The 22,092-nt window shown below is 42.1% G+C and overlaps 1 protein-coding gene across 1 annotated transcript in view; it reads right to left on the reverse strand.

The window, feature by feature from the left end:
• The window catches only part of EPHA10 (EPH receptor A10), a 545,244-nt gene that overhangs the window by 22,415 nt on the left and 500,737 nt on the right, over positions 1 to 22,092 (reverse strand). Inside the window, exons 11-15 of the mRNA XM_083173569.1 lie at positions 19,038 to 19,223; positions 17,759 to 17,820; positions 14,716 to 14,934; positions 5,193 to 5,342; positions 3,792 to 3,985 (exon numbers count right to left, since the gene is read on the reverse strand). Of these exons, the coding sequence (XP_083029695.1) occupies positions 3,792 to 3,985; positions 5,193 to 5,342; positions 14,716 to 14,934; positions 17,759 to 17,820; positions 19,038 to 19,223 (811 nt within the window). The remainder of the gene's footprint in view (positions 1 to 3,791; positions 3,986 to 5,192; positions 5,343 to 14,715; positions 14,935 to 17,758; positions 17,821 to 19,037; positions 19,224 to 22,092) is intronic.

Raw genomic sequence — 22,092 nt, forward strand, 5'->3', positions numbered from 1 at the left:
AAAATGCAATAATTTGGCGTGCATGTCTTATACTAATGAATACCGCAGAGGTTGACAATGATCTTTTGTACTGATGCGTAGAAAATGTAGTCATACAATTGCATAGTATTTAAATCCAATCAAGCTTTAAAAATGCATGAGTTCCATAGTAACTTATCCCTGCAGTTTAAATATTTCTCTAAAACCAGAAATGCATGTGATTTTCTTCTTTTCTGGGTAATGGATCAATAAAAGGTCTTGGAAATAGAGAGGTGTTTCCATCTCTGCATCAGTGCACCATCAGCAAAGTGTTAGGAATAATCACTTCATTTCTTGCTTGTTCTGGAAATCTTACACTCTCTACTTAACTTGATAACGCTCCAGCTGGGAATAGGATTTGTGTACGGTGAGACCTCTGGGCCACTGCGGATGTACTGACTGATGATGAATAAAATATCGAGCAGCAGAATGAGAGCAAGACAGCGCAAAGAGCAACATGCCAATATTAGACCACATAGACATTAAGTCAATAAAAGTTCCAATAACAAGTCTAGTCTCATGTAATACTAAAACATAACAAGTCAGCAGAAATCTCTATTGTATAAAGATAGAAATGTGAAAAGAAATTATGTTATACAGCCTTTTGTTATAAGGTCTGTTTCACACGAGTGACTTTACTGAGTTGTGCTCGATTCCTGACTACAAAAAAATGGGCAAACAAAAAACACTACAGTATGCTGTATCTGTAACTAAATATCCTTAGTGCAAGAAAACAGATCTATGCGTGCACACAACTCTGCAAAACCCATAATTCCATTGGTGTGTCCACAATGCTCTCCTGCCAAACTTGGCCTATGGGCAATTGTCTATTAACACCAAATTCTGCACCTTCATCCACAAGTGCAGATGGGACTGAGCTGCAGTTACCTACAGAGCAAACAAGTTCCATCTGCAAAACATTGGCTCTATTATAGGTATTTTTTCATATTTCACTTATTTAACTCTTCAAATAACTATTTAAGCCTTTTAAAGACTTCTTAAGTGCCTTTAAAAAATGGTATTAGTACTGTATTAGTACTGTACTTGCTTTTGACCTGCATTTCAAGATAAAGGCCAGAAGCAGAAAACAGAAACTGAATTGTACAGAGCCCCTTAGTCCTATTACTGGGTCCGACGGCCCTGGCCCCCCACTGACCCTGTGATTTCGCTGCACATATTAGCCAATCAGATCCCACCATGATGAACTCTCTCTGGTTGGCATCCTTCCTCAGCTGGTGCAAGCAGCCCATAGGGACGCGCATGCCAACCTGTTTAAAATTTAAAGATAAACGCACTCAAAATAGAACATCATAATTAGTATGAGATTGTAATCTCTTTTCTATATATGGCAGTCTCTGAGGACAAAACAGTGCCAGATTATAGGCTCCTAAACTTTACTCCAGTGTTTAGTCATGTGCTACCGCCTACCAGTGCTTTCCTTTTTTCCCCTGGTTCCTGTCTCTTGTGCTCTGCACCTGGTTGCTGCTTTCTGTGCTCTGTAACTGGTTCATCTATGCTGTGCTCCATATCTGATTCCTGTCCAGCTACAATCCAGCCTGCTGTATTTGTATCTTATGCTGGTGTACTACCAATATCATCTCCGGTGCATACCAAGGCACAGTAAAGCCCCAAGCCCCAAACTACTTGTAGGTGTCTCTGGTAACACCCCCTCCCTGTTTTGAATCTCTGCCAATCTCAAAGCATGGGTTACTCTCCACTATCCATCCATGTGTTGCAACTATCATTAATTATACCGTTACTAATTATTTTATGTCATAAAATACTATTATCACATATATATTGTAAGGAGTGATTGTGATCGGATGTATTGTTATATAGCTTATTGAATGTTGCTTCCTGCAGAAACTGATAGGGAAATTGTCGCTGAAGCCAATTGCTACAAACTACTTTCTGTAAAAGAAGATAACTTGCATAGTTCTCAAATCCAAAACACCACTGACTCAACACACTATCCCTTACCTTATGTTGGTTACTGCTCTTATTCTGATACTAGATAGATTTTGAGCCAAACACTACACTGATGCTTAAGAACATACAATCACAATTAAAAAGCACTCCCTGTCACTGGTTTATTTATTTCTAAGGAAGTAATGTCTATTTATTTAGTTATTTATTTATTTATTTATTTACAGTTTCTTATATAGCGCAGCAGATACCGTTGCGCTTTACAATAGTAGACAGTGATAAGACAAACTGGGTAACAACAGACAGACTTGGAGGTAGGAGGGCCCTGCTGCAAGCTTACAATCTATAGAAAATGTCTATTACATTTTCTTTCAGAGTTTAACACTGCATTGACAAGACAATTTAGGGAGCAATGGAATTGTATCCTTGCCACTCCATGGAGTCAAGGGTTGTTTGATGTACACACATATCCTTCCACAGTCTCAGAGCCCAGCTAAAAAGCATAGTGGGAGAACCAATGTGTCATTAGACCTGTCTTTCATGCCCCTATCCTCCAGCCCATATAACAGGGGTGAAACAAAGATGCTCAATACTAGGATATATAGCAATTCGTTTACATTCCTGGATCTATAATTTATATGAAATGGGGGTGGGGCAGATTTCTTTTGGTATGAGGTATTCAGTCGAATTGTTAACATAATGAGAGGTGCTACCATAGTTAGCTAGTTCTACCCAGAAAAAAAGAGAGAAATCCAAGTGCATAAAAAGTAAACACTGCTAATCAGAATCATTATAATAATGTCTGCAATATAACAAATTTAACTTGAATTACTTAGCAATACTTTTGGCCACAATTATGCTAAGCACTACAAATTTATGATTAGAAATACAATGTGCGAAGACCAAGGTGCCCCCCCCCCCCTGTATAGTCTATATCAAGGGCGTAACTACCATAAGTGCAAGGGGTGCAGCTGCTATGGGGCCCAGAGATGAAGGGGGCCCATCTTTGCTGTCTAAGTAATATGTTTTACATATATTTATCACCAGTGCTATTTTTCAGCAGGAACCAGCAGGAACTCAGTTCCTGAACCTCTAATTAAATATGACATCATCAGGTACTGAAAATGTACTTTTTATAAGATAAGTTTTATTTTAAACTCACCTGTGAGTGCCTTTGTTTCTAAATACAATATATACATCTATCTCTCAGTCCCTCTCTCTATTATATATGTTTTTTTTTTATTTATTGATCCACCCGCAGACCAGGAGTTCCTGAACCTATTTTTCCAGAAAAATAGTACTGTTTATCACCATCAGTTACAAAATAGCTGGCCCTTACAAACTTTTGCTATGGGGCCTACGTATATCTAGGTACGCTTCTGGTCTATATTATGTAATTGTTTGCACTTGAAGGCAGAGGCTCCATGAGCTTGGATATCATGCCAATCAAAGGTGGTGCTGCTTCTTACTTGAGAAACACTTCTTAATACTAGAAACCTCTCACTAGTGTGATGCTTTGGGGCAGTTGGCTTGTGATATCTGTGAGTCCCATGCTCTGGACTTAAACCTTAGTTTTTAGGACCCACCAGCTGGGGTCACCTGGTTGCACTGGGCAAGTCCATATTTTTATTTTTTTAAACAATTATGCTACGATCCGCACATTTTCTCTGTTATATTACACAGTTTATGATAATTTTTCTGATTATGAGTGTTTAGTATGCAAGATCAATCACTCTTAACACTAACTTAAGTGGCAATACTTTTCCAGTCACGACTACAAACAGCAAGTCTATAATAATGTGTTATCCACTCAATAGCCACGTAAATTGGAAGAAGAAAATACTGACCTTGTTGCTGTGGAGGTTGCAGACTTGTTTTTTTCAGGGCTTTGCCCATGCTTGCTTAATATGTTGTGTATGTGGGTAAATTTTGGTCTCTCATTCCTGTCCTTTTGCCAACAATCTAACATCAACTGATGGAGAGCAGGTGGACAGCTTATTGGCGCTGGAAGTCGGAAACCATCTTCTATGGCCTTGATGACCTAGGAAAGTAAAACGTAGAAAACATTTATTTTGATATACAAATACACACACACACACATGTATTATTGTTTTTGTTTTGCTTATACTATTGTAAGCATTTCTTTGATTTCTTGTTCTGTTAGTTACCATGTATGTACTATATCTGAATCCAAGCAGCACACGGATGTTAGTATGCTGACATGGTTCGTAGTCTATTGCTAAGCTACACCATGGACGCCCAGGACTGGAGTATATAAAGTATAATTTGTTATAAACAAAGGTCACAATTCCCTTGAAGCAATGTAGAGGTTGAGTAGTGCGACCAGTGCTGCTGACACCAGAGGTCTCACAATTCATTCCAGGTGTTCGAGAAAGGGAAGGGGGCCCTGTCTGTTGTGCCAGTTCCAGGCCCCACAAATTCTAATGGCAGCCCTGGATGCAGGTTACACAGAAAGGCTTGCGTGGCAGGCAGGGCATCCATCAGGGTGTAGCTATGGGGACCCCAGTCCTGGGCCAGAAAGAAAGGGGGCCCAGGACTGGAGTCTATCAAGTATAGTTTGTCATAATTTCACTTGACACAATGTAGAGGTTGAGTAGTGCGGCCAGTGCTGCGGACACTGGAGGTCTCACCAGGCACGCCGGGGGTTCCATAAGGGGGAGAGAGGCCCTGTATATTTTATCAGTCCCGGGCCCCACAATTTTTTGATGGCAGTTCTGGTTGCAGGACTGTGATGTCACTATGCCCACGGGACCAGCCTTGTCTGACCGCTCTCTGATGAAGGCACTGTAGGCTTTACATGTCTTTGTCCTGACATAAGTTATTTATTACCACTTAAACATTGACAAGTAATGGTTTTCATTGCCTGTATTTCCTAATTAACAACAAGCCCAGTGATTGCCCCCTTAATCCATACCTGCTGTACTGGACATACATTTATTTCTATTCTTTATATACATATTTCTAAATACATGTACTAAAAGAAGTGCTAATATTCCCCCCTTACCATGATTATTTAATGTTTTAAATTGAGAAGTATCAGTAGAGAGTTGTAAACATTAAATTGAATAAAGTGATGCTTTAGAAGTGGTTGTGGGTTGGACATTAACATAATGCTTTAATGTCATCACCATCTAAAATGAATCATTGATTGCAGGAAGCTGACTTTAAATCACATTGGATGCAATAATATTAAACTCATAACCATCAATAGTAATTATATAACTTACATCTTGATTGGACATGTCCCAGTACGGTCTTTCACCATAAGACATGACCTCCCACATAACTATGCCAAAGCTCCAGACATCACTGGCAGTGCTATAACGATGGTACTGGATGGCTTCTGGGGCACTCCATAAAACTGTGCTCTTTCCACTCTGAAATTAATAAATATGTTATTTTAAGTAGTATATATGCTATTTTAAACTCACAATATAGACAGTATACTTTAGAACAGTGTAATTAAAAAAGTACAAGAGGACAACAATGCTTATTAAAAAAAAAAGATACAGTACAGTACAGCCAGAAGCTTATTAACGTGCATCGACAGCATAAACTTTTAGGGGACCTTATTGTGACCCCTGATAATTTGAGGAGGATCTGGGAGAACACGTCATATGTATTATATATATTTTTTTAAAAACACTCAGAACATCTCATCTTTAATACACAAGTCTAGACATCCTAATAATATTTTTGCAATTTTAAGAACATGTGGTTCATACATCACTGGAAATACTTTACAGAAGTCAAAATACATTAGCCAAGCAGATATGACAACTGTAAGTATGGTAACTATGTGATTATCAAGCCTCCAGTTGACTCAGAATGCAGGTTTTTCAAGTTTTAAGTTTACAAATAGTCACAAAAAGATGGCTCAAATGATTATAGCCAATTGCTGCTAAACATTTGCAGCTTTGCAAATAATTGGTGAAGGGAACACAATAGAAGGGTCAGAGACTGGCAGACAAGATGAACAGACAAGGGCCCTTATTCTGATTGATGCGTACTTTTCCGCATACTTTCGGATAGCGTCTTTACGGCGTCTGCGCATGCGTGGAGAACGCCACGCGCATGTGCCACGCATTGACTCCGTACCTGTTCGGGCAAATCCCGTACAAAACTGTGCACCGCAATCAGTCTGGAAATATGGGCGTATTATGGGCGTCATGCGGAATGAGACATGGGCGTAGTTTGAAAGTGGGAAAAACTGGGAGGAAACATGGGCGGACACGGGGGAGTACACTTATGTTGGGGGCGTGCATTCGGATAGCACTCCGAATGCACGCGACCAAAACCGATAGAAATGTGCGGTGTCCATAAGTCAAGTATTGCTTTGTGGAAACCACTCGGTCTTGCGGTAGGCGAACGGAACGCCTAATGACTACAAGCATTAACACCTGAACCCAATACAATCGACTCCTTTACTCATTACTCACTAATAGGACGCTTGTCAGTGCTTTAATTGAAACCATTGCTGCTTCAAGGAACCTTTACTAAACACACACATATGCTGTACTTGTCCCACACTTTTAAACTGCTAAGAATGGACATCACTGAATATTAATCCTATCAATACACATGTGTATTCTACATGTACTAATTAAATCACACAATTTTGGTAAAGTAAAGAAATTTATTTAAATACATTTCACAGACAATGAAACTGTGAAGCAATAAAAAAAAAAAAAAAAAAAATAATACCAAAAACCATGGCAGGAATGTACCAAAATAACTTATAATCCAAAATAAATATAATTGTACACATTCATAGCCACAGCAGAATCATTTGGAACACAAAGGGACTTAGCAACATCACTTCAAGTACAGCTGACAGTAATGGCAGGCAAAAGAGGGCAACAGGGGAACCAAAAATGACATATGAAGCAAGGGCTCATCTGGTTACCCTCAGCACGTGATTGGACACAAGAAGCTGACACACACAGCACAATGAAAGAGTTGGGACCACATAACGGTGGAGATTAATGCAGCCACAAGTTCATTTGCGAGCACGTTTGCCCTTGGTAGGCTCCTTGGCCTGTGCAGCAGCTCTTCGGCCACGGCCAGATGCTGGGGCAGGTGGAGCAGATGCTGGTGAGGGGGTGGATGGTCTACCCCTCCTGCCAGCAGGGAGTGTTGCAGGTGGTAATGCACCAGAAACTGATGACATTAGGACCCTATTGCTGTTAACTAGCTCCACCATAAGCTCATTATGGTGGAGGAGGAGATCATTTTGATGCATGGCTTTCTCGGCCAGCACCTGAGCACTTGCAGCCATGGCCTGATGCGCCTCAGCCATGGACTGCATGCTCCCAGCGATGGAATGCTGGGTGCTGACCAAGCTCGCCATGATCTCCTCGGTCCTACGCATCTGTTCTGATGCCAACTCTCCCTGCTGGTTAATGTCCCTAAGCATCTGGGCCAAGCTGGCATAATCGGCTTGGGCCGATGGCTGCTGCTGCACACGGCTACCACTGGGGCCAGGTGGCACGGACTCCTCCACCTCCTGAGAAGAGTCTTCACCAAGCAGTGGGGTGTCTGTTGAAAATGATAAACACAATTAGGACACATTCTAAGATAATTACTTGCACAAGCTTATGGCATGCCAAATATTTACCTTCCAGAAAAGACGCAAACACTTCAGCTGGGGCCTCGCTATCCATCGTGCTCACCCCCCTGACCTCCTCAACTGCTACACAGCTCTCGGCCATCAACTCCAGGGGGGTGAACTCTAGCCCTGATGGCATGGGCCCGGCCCCAGATCTCTGGCTGTGTTCCCACCGCTTGGTCATCTTCCTCTTCAGGTTGGTTTTGAAGTCGTGCCACCTGCAATGTAAGTTGACATATTAATAAATGTCACTCCAGATGTTTGATGTTGCAGCCATTGCTCTGTGCTACATATTACGACATGTGCTTCATGTCAAAAACATGACATTACATTCAACTATGATATCAACCGTTACAATACACATTCACACTCACCCTACTCTAACTCTCAACTAAATAACATGGCAATCATGTCTGTGTATCGTACCAACCTCACCGGCCATTTGCCAAATCCATCTGAGCATGATTTCAAACATTACTTGTCTATTACTGGGCACATGTATCACAAAACAACTTGCCTCTTCTTGACATGCTCCGCCTCACGAACTTGTGGCGCCACTTCATTAATCTCTGCCGTTATGTCTTCCCAAATCTTCCATCTGCGTGTGTGTGTCAGCCTCTCCGGTGGACACTCAATCCAATCACGTGCTCGTGGAACCAGGATGGCAAGCTCCTGTGCTTCATATGCCTTATTTCGGGAACTTGGTTCCTCTGTTGGCCTCTTTTTCCCCTTGCCACGTCCATGCCCACGCCCACTGGCACGTGGCGCTGTACTTGAAGTGCTGTCCATGGTAGTATCTTGTGAAGTCCCCGGTTGTGTTCCAAATGATTCTGCTGAGGCTGCATATGAGGCAGCTGCAGGTTGCCCTGCTGTAGAAGGGCCAGGTGCAGGTTGCCCTGCTGTAGAAGGGCCAGGTGCAGGTTGCCCTGCTGTAGAAGGGCCAGGTGCAGGTTGCCCTGCTGTAGAAGGGCCAGGTGCAGGTTGCCCTGCTGTAGAAGGGCCAGGTGCAGGTTGCCCTGCTGTAGAAGGGCCAGGTGCAGGTTGCCCTGCTGGAGAAGGGCCAGCAGCCTCAGCATTTCCCACTGGCTGCCTGTGCAGTGGCACATAGGAGGTGCTGGAGTCCATCCTGTCAAAAAGTAGCTGCAACTCTTGGTCCACCTCTGATTGGGATCCAGACATGTTAGCAACAACTTTGTCACATTCTAATACACCTTTATATACTGTTTGTGTATCCTGTTTGGCGTACATCAGCGGCAGCTGCGTTCCGTGCGCGAGCGTGACGGCCGCCTGCGTACGACGCGGTTTTTTCGCGGCGCATACGTTGCGGAAATTCCATTGTGTAAAACCTGGCGAAACTTCTACATGAAATATTGGTCACCAATTCTAACATTGCATAGAATCTTCTGCACAATATACATGCTATTTGGTAGCATGACATGACATTTGGTTCATGACTACTGTGGTATTGTTGAGTTTGATTGCAATCTAAAAGTAGCCCAATCCCTTAGAAAATCCAGGCCACAAGTCATGCAATACTCATCACTACTGTTATAGACAACACATGTGAGAGGCCTATAAATAGTGAATTGCTGCTAGAATCATTTGTCTCCAGATCTGTACTTGTCAGGGTCTAAGGTAAGCTCTTCCATGGTCCTTGTAGATATGATATCCATTAACAATGTAAGTGTATGAATGTATGCACCATTGCCTCACTGACTACAGATTGTTGGGCCAGCAAAGTGTTTGTAGCATTATTGCAACATGTCACATGTTCACTATTTCACTCACAGGTCTTAAACCTGTGTGTGTCCATCTATTGCAGGACAACATGTCCCAGCAATAGGTGAAATGTGTCAGAGTACATGATGTCGGCAACAAATGCAGACACCTTTGATACTCAAGTAGTGTTTAGTAGTTCGATGTTGTAAGCATCTGTGTGTTTAGGACGGTGTGTATTGAGTTCATATTATTGTTACATCATTATAGAGTCAAATGGATCTTTGCTATTTGACGGGGCGGCCATCTATTGTACGTATTGAAGCCTACAAATCTATTTGTTGTCGGATATGGCCATTATGTGCATAGGTGCATCATTATTTATGTTCATTTCTTTATAGGTTGCTGAAGCAATGATGGCATTCATGGAAAGGAGGCTAAGGGCACTTGCGGCTCTCCCCACTCGTCGCCCAAGGAGGCCAGGACGTGCTAGAATCTATCGCACACGGGTGACTCTGTTTGGTATGCCCGATGATGAGGTACTTACTAGGTACCGGTTACCGCCACATGTCATTCTGGATCTGCTCTCGTTAATTGAGAGTGATCTGGAACCTCTTCACGGGATCACGACAGCAATTCCGCCTCACACACAGCTGCTGGCGGTGTTGCATTTCTGCGCCTCAGGATCATTCCAACAAGTAGTGGCAGTACTTGCTGGAATATCTCAGCCGGCCTTCTGCCGAATCCTGAGGCGTGTGACGTCGGCCATGTTTAGGCGCAAGGGGCACTTCATGGCCATGACATTTGCCACTGAGACCCTGCGCAGAAGCCAGCAGGCCTTCCATCAAATTGCTGGCTTCCCTAATGTGATAGGGGCTGTGGATGGCACCCATGTACCATTTGTGCCTCCATCTCGAAGTGAGAAGATATATAGGAACCGCAAATTGTTCCACTCACTGAACGTGATGGTGGTATGTGGCCCATCCATGGAAATTCTCGCCTTCAACTCGAAGTTTCCCGGAAGTGCCCATGACTCTCATGTCATCCGACAAACCGGGATTTGGCAAAGACTACAAGAGCTGGAAGGCCGTGATGCGTGGGTTCTGGGTGACTCCGGTTACCCATGTACGCCCTGGCTACTTACGCCGTACAGCTCCCCAGCACCAGGCCCACAGGAGGCATTCAATCGGGCGCATGTTGCCACCAGGCAAGTGGTGGAGCGCTCAATTGGCCTTTTAAAGGGTCGATTTAGAGTGCTCCACCGCACTGGTGGTGACTTACAGTATGCGCCTGAAATGGTGTCGAGGATCGTGGGCCTGTGTGTATTTTTCCATAACATTGCTGTGCGGCGTGACATACCCTTTGATGAGTGGGAGGTTCCATCTGAGCCGCAAGATCCACCCATGCGCCCATCCCGCGCCCCTGAATGCCGGAGGGGATACCAGCTGTGGGACTCTGTGGCGCAAAGATTCTTCAGGTACATTTTATATAGTTGACCAGAACACACCAATTGTTGTAAAAATCACCCCTTCAAATAAGTACAGTGTGTTAGTTGTCAGTCTTACAAAACGACAATTAGCCAGCCTGCCCTCCTAATGGCCAAGAAATAGGAGATATTTATCATATGTGCTTAGTTTTGGTGGAAGTACAATATAGGTGGTCATTATTATACCTTGTGCAAGGGATCTTATGTGTTTGTTATATCTTCATTCTTGTAGTTGATACTATCACTGATGTCTGGTGAGTACATTGATTTATTCTGTAATGTGGTGGTGACTTTTTTCGGTGTTGATGTATGATTTGTTTGCAGATATATATATATATATATATATATGATATTTGAATTTATTAACATGTTTAGAAATTTCAAGGAGCAGGCAGGCAGGCAGGCAGCCAGGCAGCCAGGCAGCCAGGCAGCGCTGGTGTATGATGGTGGACTCAGGATACCTGCAAGTATGTGTATGTGTCTTTTCAACATAAATGTACGCTTACACATAGATGCATAGAGTAAGTAATGCGAAGTACAGCTAGGCGTTGCTAAGCTATAGCACGCGTTGCTTGGCGGTGCGATGCGTTATTCGATTTGCAAAGTGCATACACACTGTGTTTTATATATATCAGATTTGTTCATTGCCATACATCAGCACTACCGTTTTGACGGCATGCGAATTTTTCTCCATTTGTGTTGGCGCAGAGACGCTGTTCATGTAAAGATGAACAATAAAGTTATTAACACAAATAACTGTGATAAACCAATGAAAGCACATGATTGGTTGATTGATGCCATTGTTAACATGGCGGAGACACGCAGAGCAGAGGCGTTTTCACCTGCGGAACTGAGGGCTCTGGTCTCCGTCATGGAGACAAGGTTGGGCCGTGCAGGGCCCTTTATAACAAATGGCCAGAAGCGGCGGGCCTATGCTGCGGCAGGGCGCCGGATTTACGCCCGCACCCGGGTGCGGAGGAGCATCGGCCAGTTAGAGAGGCGCTGGTCAGACCTCCGCAGGTGCCAGCCCCAGCTTCTCCAAGAGATCAGGAGGGAGATAGCTGTTTGTGAGTATTTTCGCTATGAAATTTCGCACTTACATCATAGCATATATAAACAATAAAAATTGTCTCATGATAAGTGGGTGTCCATGGGTTTACAAGTCCATAGACTGTTATGTGTGCTTCTTCCTGGTTAACATGCAGTCATGTGGCTTTTATATGTAATTACATAGCATTCTTGATTCTGATGCATACAATGTGCCAGATCTAATATGTGTTAAACATTGATAAATGCAAGGGTTGTAATGATTGAACAAATTACTAACAATCACATAATAACTTAAATGTCACATTTTGGAGTCCATTAACAGTAAGGAGCAACTTTCAAGCATCGTTTTTGATCATTATCACCCTTCCATGTATCTCTTGTTATGGATTAATACATGTGCCCCAATGACCCTACATTGACAATGATGTTTGTTTTCTACCACACAGCACGAGCACGAGCACGACAGGCACGGGAACAGGCCGAGGCAGGCCAGGCCGAGGAGGAGGTGCAACAGCCTGATGAGGAGGTGCCGGCGATGGTCGAGGAGGAGGAGGAGCAAGTGGAGGAGGAGGAGCAAGTGGTGGAGGAGGTGGAGGAGGAGGAGCAAGTGGTGGAGGAGATGGTGGAGGAGGAGGAGCAAGTGGTGGAGGAGATGGTGGAGGAGGAGGAGCAAGTGGTGGAGGAGATGGTGGAGGAGGAGGTGGAGGAGGTGTTGGTGGCGGAGGAGGAGGTGGAGGAGGTGTTGGTGGCGGAGGAGGAGGTGGAGGAGGTGGTGGTGGTGGCGGAGGAGGAGGTGGAGGAGGAGGTGGTGGTGGCGGAGGAGGAGGTGGAGGAGGTGGTGTTGGCGGAGGAGGTGGCTGAGGAGCCCACGCTTGTCACGGAGTCGGACGAATCAGAGGGGGAGGAGGCGTGTGAGGCGGTGGAGGCCCAACAGATCGGTATGTATACATAATGCAACATTCATGAATTAGTTGTACTGGTATTTGTTATGTAGCACTGGTGATGATAAATTTTGTTACAATACTATTAATACAGAACCCAAAGTGGGTAGCTACAGATACAGGTACGGGTTAGATGGGGTGTCCAAGGCATCCCTTTCATCCAGGACACCGCTTAATTACACCGGTTTGTGGGATGGCTTGGAGCTCCATTTTGACTGCCACATAACCGTTGTAGTTAAACAGGATCCTGGAGTAAAGGGATGAGTGTATCATTTGTGTATTAAATTCACCTGCTGCAAGCGTAGATTCTGTCCCATCATATAGCGGAATATATGTTTTAGGTGAATGTTATTTATAAACTATATGATGTATGCTATAAATGGAGTATGGGCCGGCCTACCTTGGAATGGAGTCACAAGTTGACAGTGTCCCTGGAGCCTCCTCTACCTAAACACCCCCTGTAGTTCAGATTGTTTTTTTCCCCTCACAGAATTGTAGGTTGGTTTAGACTGAATTATGATTTTGAGGATGTGTACTGTGCATTCCTGACATTTGCATAACTCCCATGCCACGAACCATCACTGAACTTATACTGAGGAGATTGTGACAAGTTCTTATTGACGGAGGCCATGACATGCTTGTCATTGGTTAGTCATGGGTGGGTTGTGAATGAGAAGAAACACTATGACTGTTATGTCTTCTGCAGAGTAAAGGGTAGAGGGACAAAAACACAGTATTTAGTAAATAAGTTTGCATGTATGTATGTATATATGTATGTGTCATATCTATTTATCTATGTGTGTCTGTATCTCTCTACATATATATATATATATATATATATATATATATATATATATATATATATATATATATATATATATATATACACATGTCACCTAGCATTTCTGCGATTTATGTAGCAGTATGTGAAATGTATGCATGAATATCATGAATAATTTTTGCCCCTTTGACATGCCCACAGATGCCACAACACCAGCAGATGAGGGGGTTCGTGGGGCCCACCTGCGGATGGGCCACCATTTGCGGCTCCTAATTGCCGATCTTCAGGACCTCCGTGATTTGCTGCTATAATTTTTTTTTTTTCTTCTTTTCTATTTAAATGTTTAATTTTCTACACAATAAATCTTTTATGCAAGTTCAAAGTTGTTGGTTTTCTTTGCACATTAAACAGTATATGTGTAGATTGTTTATAATATTTTACACAGGGTCAAATACAAACCATTGCACTTCAATTGCTGGAAGGGTTAATGTGTGCAATGCATGTGTTAGGCATGCTTGTAAGGATATATTGGCATCTAATTGATTCCAATTCCAAATAAACATTTTTTTATGAGGATAGGTAATTGAATAAGTGGGTCATGTGATGTATTGCAGAATAGACATAATAGTGAGTAGTTTTGCGTAAATACACCGCTTCCGTGCGGAAGCACCGCTTGCCATCCGTTTGGATGCGGGATTCCCGTGCATACTCTGTAATACCGTGCAGAATCGGAGTGTTTCCCCCGCACACGCATGGTTTGTATGTCGTCCGTAAACACGCCCTGTTCTTAAAGAGTGAGTCCGTCCGAATGCGGAGGACACGTGGGCGTTTCTACGGACGATGGCCGCACGCGGCAGCACAGCGTGGCGTGCGGACCGCACCGTAAGAATTCGGGAATATCCGCACCGATCAGAATAAAGGCCAAGGAGTAACAGGAAAAGAGAGTAAAGTTCCAAAAAGCCAGGAAGTAGTGAGGAATGAATCTACAGGTAAAGGAAATGTTGGATGTATAAACTGGTAGGTGTTATTAAAAGCAGAACCAGTTGCAGTGCTCTCTCATGCCCCATGAGAGGATAGCCCAGTTTTCTCCAGGACCTCTACTATTTCAATTAAAACTGTTACAATCTACTGAATAATGGCACATGTATTTAATGTCAGTTTGCCTTACATTTGAATTCCGCATCATGGTGGTAAACACAGTGTCAAGTTTATCATCTTGAATTTGTCGAAATCCAGATATCTTGCAGACCAGATTACTGTTGACTAGGACTTTGTGTGCAGCAAGGCACTTGTGGATATAGCTCATCTCTGTTAGGTACTTCATCCCTGAGGCTATACCACTTAGCATCCCCACCAGCTGAGGTACTGTAAATTGCCCCTCATGTTTCTGCAGAAAGACAAAATACATGTAGCATGAATTGTATTTGCATATACTGAACATATTGTTATACTGAGAATATTATAAAATAGTACACTTATTCACACAAGAACATTGCACGCTGACCTAACATCCATTATTAGATATATTATGCAATATAGCAAATGCTAATATTTTTTATTTCACAGAGATATTTAATCTGTAGCCTCAAATTAAAAACTGGAATAACTCAAAAAGTTATGGTGAGGATCAGATCTGAATCAGCAGAAAAGATAGTGAGGAGAACTGGTACAGCAGTATGCAGGCAGTATGATCAGTGATGAGATCTGCCACAGCAGAGTATTGGCAGTAAGGACAGTGAGGAGCACTAAGTAATATACAGCTAACAGTAATCACATGTTTGCTGATGACCCATACAGATTTTAGACTTCTTTCCATGCAGACAATTGAATATGGCTTTTGCTGGTGTCAGTAGCAGACAGCATGGTAGATGGGGAGACAGTTCTAGTATCCCTTGGAACCCTGGGTATGAACTGAGGCATACAAGAAGCAAGAAGGCATGATGTTGAGGCTTTAAAGTGCAATGGAATATGCTGCACTATATAAGAAACTTTTAATAAATAAATAAGTGCTAATCTTACTCATAGGATATAAGAATAAGGGGAGAATATCCATGATATCATTGATCTATTTCGTGTTACATGCTTAATGATTGGGTCCATTGCTGGAAATGTACAATTTGACATGAAAAGATTGCAAAGAAAAAGTATTTAGATGACATATGTGATACATTGTTGGACTTTTATGTGATGTACACTATGAGGCTGATTCTTATCTGCTCTTTAAATAGCGAGTTCAGTCCCGTCCTGTCCCAATGGTTGTGGGACTTTTTTTTTATGTGCATGTGCAGGTCCCCTTTACGGCTTGAGGACTTGCATAGTCATTGAGCCGTTCACACGTATTGGGGCTGCCCAGGGGCAGTTGGCATCGGTAACGCAGGCCACCCATGGGAAGTCCAGTGTTTCATGGGTGTCCCCATGAAAATGCTGGGCTTTCCCATGGGAATGTGGGTGTGAGGATGTGGGCTGGGGACGCACGGCTGAAGTCACAGGACATCAGCCGCTTGCCTTGTCTTCATCTTGGCGCTTGCAAATTAAAATCAGTCTACTCTGATGATTTCTCCAGCAGCAGCGGCATGCGAGGGGATGTGTTTTCATAACACATTCCTTGATTGTGAGGGGAAATGGCGGTGGCAGGGGGGTTAATAGGCAGGGCTGTGGGGTGTGTTCTTTGGCACAGTAAGCTGCGATCTTCTCAGCTTACCAAGTCAACCAGAATCAGGCCTTATATCCTGTGTCACAGTGCACCGCATCAATTACTAACCCCCCATCACAAACATACTGTAGGTGCACTTTTGATTTAGAGGGGCATCTCCCAAAAACGGAGGAGAGGCTTGCACCTTGATGTGTCCAGGCAGAAGGGTGGCAAACAAAATGTACCCTCTTTTATTCAGTTCTCCAGTCACATAAACACATTATATAAATAACATAAGCAGTACTTTATAGATAACATTTATGCTGATGTGTCTCCTGCACCCTGAAGCCTTCATGCTAATTTGTTTTGTCTTGTAAAAACTCTGTTCCGTAATAATCAGCTCAGACAAAATTCTCTGATGTTCTACTTTTGTTTACCGCTCTCTAACCTTTTATTTTCTGTACACCTTTTATGTGTTCCCCGGCACAATTATCCTATTGTGGTACATCGTTTTCATGTGCTATGTAAGTGCTGAAGGGGAGGGAATTTTAATTTCCTATCTAGAAATGAAATAATGCAACAAACTGTAGCGAAACACAAATATCAGCCCTTCAAGATGTTGTGTTTTAAGTCGTTACCGTACCTGTCCTTGATGTATTTTTTTATGATAACAAACAGGACAGGATAAAAGATGTAAGCCTACGTGTACTTTATTGCTCACACTTCACACAGCATAAAAGGATAAAAACACTATATACAGTATACTGATGTCATAGAAAAATAAAACACAGAGAAAATAAAATACTTCTTTTTCAATGCATTGTACTTTTTATCTCACTATGTACATCTTGCATTAAGGTTAAAAAAAGTAGATTCCAAAGAACTTTTGTCAGACAACATGCTATGAGAATGCCTATACCTAGTATGAATAGTGTAAATAAAATAAAAATTGACTGTCTACATCCTATTCTTGGTATTCACAATGTTGACATTCTGTCAGTAGATCCCAAAGCTTTTGGAAAAACGGCACCCTAGAGCATTTTTATAATTGCACCCTTACAGTTTGTTAAACGTTTTTCATTGAGAAATTCAGATAAAAAAAAAGATGAAATGAAATGAATTGTGCTTATAGCCTAAAGTTCAGTTATGGTGTGAGGGACAGGAGTATTTCTATTTGTCCACATATTATATGAGTGGGAGCCACAAGCACTAGTGGATGGTAGGGCATGAAACACCGCCTGTCTGCACATGTCTGGCCCAAAAAAACATTGAAAAAACCCATGTCGACCAAAGTCATGTTGACTGTTTCACCTGTACATTCTATATGTCGGTATTTTCACCTTGTCGGGATTTTAAATGTCGGGATTTTGTCCTTGTTGGGATTTTAAATGTCGGGATTTTGTCCTTGTCGGTATTATGACCCATTCAGGATTTGACCCTGTCGGGATTTTGACCGTCTGGATTTTGACTGCATCCCCATGTACCTGTATATATAATTTAATAAATGTAATGTATATGTACATATAACATGAATCATTGCTTTTTTTTTGTGGAGGAAAAGATTACTGTGCTTACATACCCTCAAAAATGAATCTAGCACTCCATTGCCCATGTATTCCATTACTGTCATCATTGTATTGCCTGTAAAATAGAAATACATTATTAAGAGTTTTAGGGGTATATTTTTTTGTATGAGCTTCTTACACATGCAAATGTGCAATCAAGCCACCAAATATTCAGCAAATTTGAGTTGGGAGTGTTGGGAGTTTTCTTGGGAGAATCAATGCCATCAAAAGATGGTGTTGAGTCGCAGAGCCCTATTCCGTCCTATGGGAAGGAGGTCCATTGTTTTGCAAGAATGGATCTGAGTGAATCCCTCTGCCTACTCCAAATTGAGCAACCTCGTCTTGGCACATGAGTGATCTCAGATTGAGCATGCACACATGGCAGACCCAGCACAGCTAAGTATCACTGCTTTTCGGAGCAGCTGCCCTCACGCTGGAGCAATGCTGAATTGCTCCCATAGTTAAATAACCACTGTTGTAACTCGCAGAAAGTTAGATAATTATTCTCAGTCATCCGGCCCCCCATGGACAGGACCAACTACTCCTCAAGGTCATATCTGAAAGTAAAATTTAAGTAGGAATGTCAATCACGGGATCAGGATCCTTAGGATCCTGGAATTGTGGGATTGAAATATGCATGCACATTTCATGCCTTTTATGCTCTGCAGCACTAAGAGCCAGCAGCGTTTGGCTCAGGCAGTGCCTGGAAAACATGTTGTGTGGCTGCACCACATGTTGTTAGAGGTCACACTACACAGCCACGCACTGGCCGCCCCTCTGATACCACCCCCGTCTAACCTCTTCTGTCCTCACTGCTGCATCCACCCACACTGCAGCATTTTCCCACTCTCCCAGCAATGTCCACCCAGCCTGCCCTCTCTACTTGCTTAAAAAGACTGCGTCTAAACAGCTCCCAGCGCTGCATCAGGAGGCCAATCCCAGGATCCAGGGAATCCCATGATTGACAGTTTTTCAAACCTGAAACCCAGGAGTGGCCTCCCTAAATGTAAGGTATGCAGAGGAGATATCAGGTTGTACAACATAATGTATTTTAATAAACTGTAGAATAGAATGAAAACATTTGTCTCAAAAATATGTACTGAGGTGCACTTACTGTGCAAGGGACACCTGAATCTGTTAGACATTATAACATTTTTCCACATAATTACTCTTTATAAGTGTATCCTAATATATTTTTAAATTCAATTTGGTTTATCAAACAAATAATTAAACTTAATATCTAACTCAGTGTATATATAGGTGACTTTCAATTAATATGTATTGTTTTCCTACCTCTGGTGATGACTCCTTCAAGACGTATGATGTTGGGATGGTCAAACTGGCCCATGATGCTCGCCTCTGCCAAAAATGAGCGCTTCTGTTTGTCTGAACAGCCAGCCCGTAGTGTTTGTATGGCTACTGGAAGTTCTCTCTTACTTGGAAGCTTTAAGCAACCCCTGCATATTTCACCATATTCCCCTAAAACACAACAAAATAATATTCTTAAGCGGAAAAAAGGAAGTACGGATGACAATGTGCAGCACAAAAAGAAACTTGCATAGTTGCTGTTTTTGCGTCTTTTTCTGAATCGGCCCTTAACCCCTTCAGTGGCAATCCCGAGAATTTTCCGGGCTGTGCCTCAGTGCCCAGTCTGGCAAGCCCGGAAAATTCTCGGGATTGCCACTGTTTATAGCCGGGCAGCGCTGCTGAGTTCAATCACTGAACTCAGGCAGCTTCGCGCTGCATGGCTCCCTCCCCTCTGCGGCGCCGCCTCCCCCCTCCCCTCCGGGTTTTGTATTGAAGTCCCCGGCACCGGCTTATGACAAGCCGGCTGCCGGGGACAGGGAGGCGCAGGTCCGGGCAGCAGCTAATTGACAGTGCAGCAGCACTGCCCAGACCCAGGGAGGTAGTGGTGTTTTTTTTTAAAAGGAGCGCTCCCCATAAAAAACTCGCCCAGTGGGGAGCGCTCCCAAAAAAAAACCACCACTGAAGGGGTTAATGAACTTTTACTTATTGAGTTTAGCCAACTCGGCATCACATCAGATAAAATATTGGAGTGAAAATATAATTATTATATATATTTTTGCGAAGTATTTAGATTTTGATGACTTCACATCCACCTTAAATAACAAATGTCTTTCAATCTTATGTTATTCACAAGTGACAGGAAAATGTGAAGATGCTGAAATAGGAAAAGAAACATAATGTTCTACCATACATTATTTGATTTAAAAGCAAAATAGAAATCTTTAACATCTAGTGTACTTACTAAAATTGTACTCCAGATGTGATGTTGCCCATAGCAACCAATCAGATACTGTCCATCATTTTCTAGGATGCAATAGAGAAATGAAAGGCAGAATCTACATGCTATGGACAACATTACCACTTTTTGTTTTTAGACGCTATAGTTAATGTATCCATTAATGCATTGGCAGACACACAACTCTGATTACTTGCTCTTGCATTTACCCAATAAACTACAATATACTAAACAGCAATGGATATCATTAAGATGCAATATTCATTGCATGAATTAAAACAATTCTACTGTAGAATACCACAAATTAAAAGGATATCATAAGTATAAAAGAAGTATATTGCTCAAACATTATTAGCAGTAAGTCACAAGTGCATTATTATTTCTACGATTGATAACTGTGCCAAATTACTCCTTTACAAAAATTCGACCAACATAGTAATAATACAAGAGTATCAACAAATAAAAAAATACTTGGAAGTCTCAGATTGCAAGTTTACTATCTATAGAGAAATTGACATTTGATATACAAGTTTACTGTAAATTGCTGAATGATGTCAGCAATTGAACTGGTGCCTCCCACAATTCCTAATACAACCCTTTGACCACACCAATGATGAAGTCGATTGGGTGAATGTAGATTGCCTCCTTTGTTGTTGGTGCCTATTACTAATTAGAAGAGATCTATCCCATTGCTGACTTCAGGACAGCTTCACTGTGTGTATGAAATACATCTGTTACACAGGTTCTGTACCATGGAAGATTATATTTATTGGTTACAGATCCCCAGGATGGATTTTGTGTGGAGTGCCCCATCAGATTCCAGTGAATCTCTAAATGCTACTGATTTGAGATGACCTGTTATCATTATTTTTTTAAAGCCAAAATTTACATCATACATAGTTCAACAATTACCAGGGAATGCAATGGAAGGAGCCCAAGCCTAAGGGATGTAGCCATCCAGCAGAGGGGGGCGGATAGCCACTGCAGACATAATTGGCCACCCATTGGATAGGGCAAGCAGAACCTCACACTCATATTGGCAGGATAGATAATGTAGATGTACAGTAGTTTTTATACTTTATCAACAAACCAAGTACAAACAAGGTACCTCATCCAAATAAGTTACTGACATCTAGAGGAGGGGGTTGGCCCCTTAGGTTGTGGGACCTCTGGGTTTTTCCCCTTTGCACCTGTGGCCCAGTGTGACCCTGACCACAATACCTTTTATGTCCTGTGGTATGCCGAAAAATTTCTGAAAAATCATACAGTTGAACCTACAGAAAGCATGCTCTTTCCTAAAGATATAATGGATTTCTATATTTAACCTAAGCAGTAGTTCCAAACCTGTGCAGTCTTGTGAGGCATTAGTCAACATATATGATATATAATATATATATTTTTTTGTTTGTTTTTTACCAAACAGCATTACAAACCATCATTAGTATTCATAGGCATGCATCACCTTGAAAACATTGCAGCTTTTAATCTCATGTCTTGGCAGGTTGTAAAAGTGTAATTTAGTAAATGTTTGTGTGCAAATATTATAATAAAACTAGAATCATGAATACAATGTGTATGTTTTAAAAAGCAAAGCTAATTACAGCTGATCTTCGTTAAGATCTTTGCTTAAGACACATCAGTTTTTTTTTTTACTAATATGGGAGTTCTATGGAAGATGAGATGTTGCTATGGGTAACCAATCCGATTCTATCTATTATATTCTAGAATGTGCTAAATAAATAAGAAGTCGATTCTGATTGGTTGCTATGTGCAACATCCCATCTTGAATAGAACTTCCATCTTAGTAAATAAACTGCACCTGGTCTTATAAATGGGCACAGCACATTTCAAAAAGATCTTGGGCCAAATACACTAAGCTTTAACAAGTGATAAAATGGAGAGTGATAAACAGCCATCCAATCAGCTCCTATCTGTGATGTTACAGGCTGTGTTTAAAAATATCAGGCAGAAGCTGATTGGTTGGTTTTTTATCTCTCTCCATTTTATCACTTTTGAAGCTTAGTGCATCTGGCCCCTAGTCCAAACTTGTACATTGTACTATATCAATTTTTAGGGATAATCAAA

This window comes from Crinia signifera, chromosome 2 (genome assembly GCF_055691185.1).
Source record: "Crinia signifera chromosome 2, ASM5569118v1, whole genome shotgun sequence".
NCBI classification, from domain to species: Eukaryota; Metazoa; Chordata; class Amphibia; order Anura; family Myobatrachidae; genus Crinia; species Crinia signifera.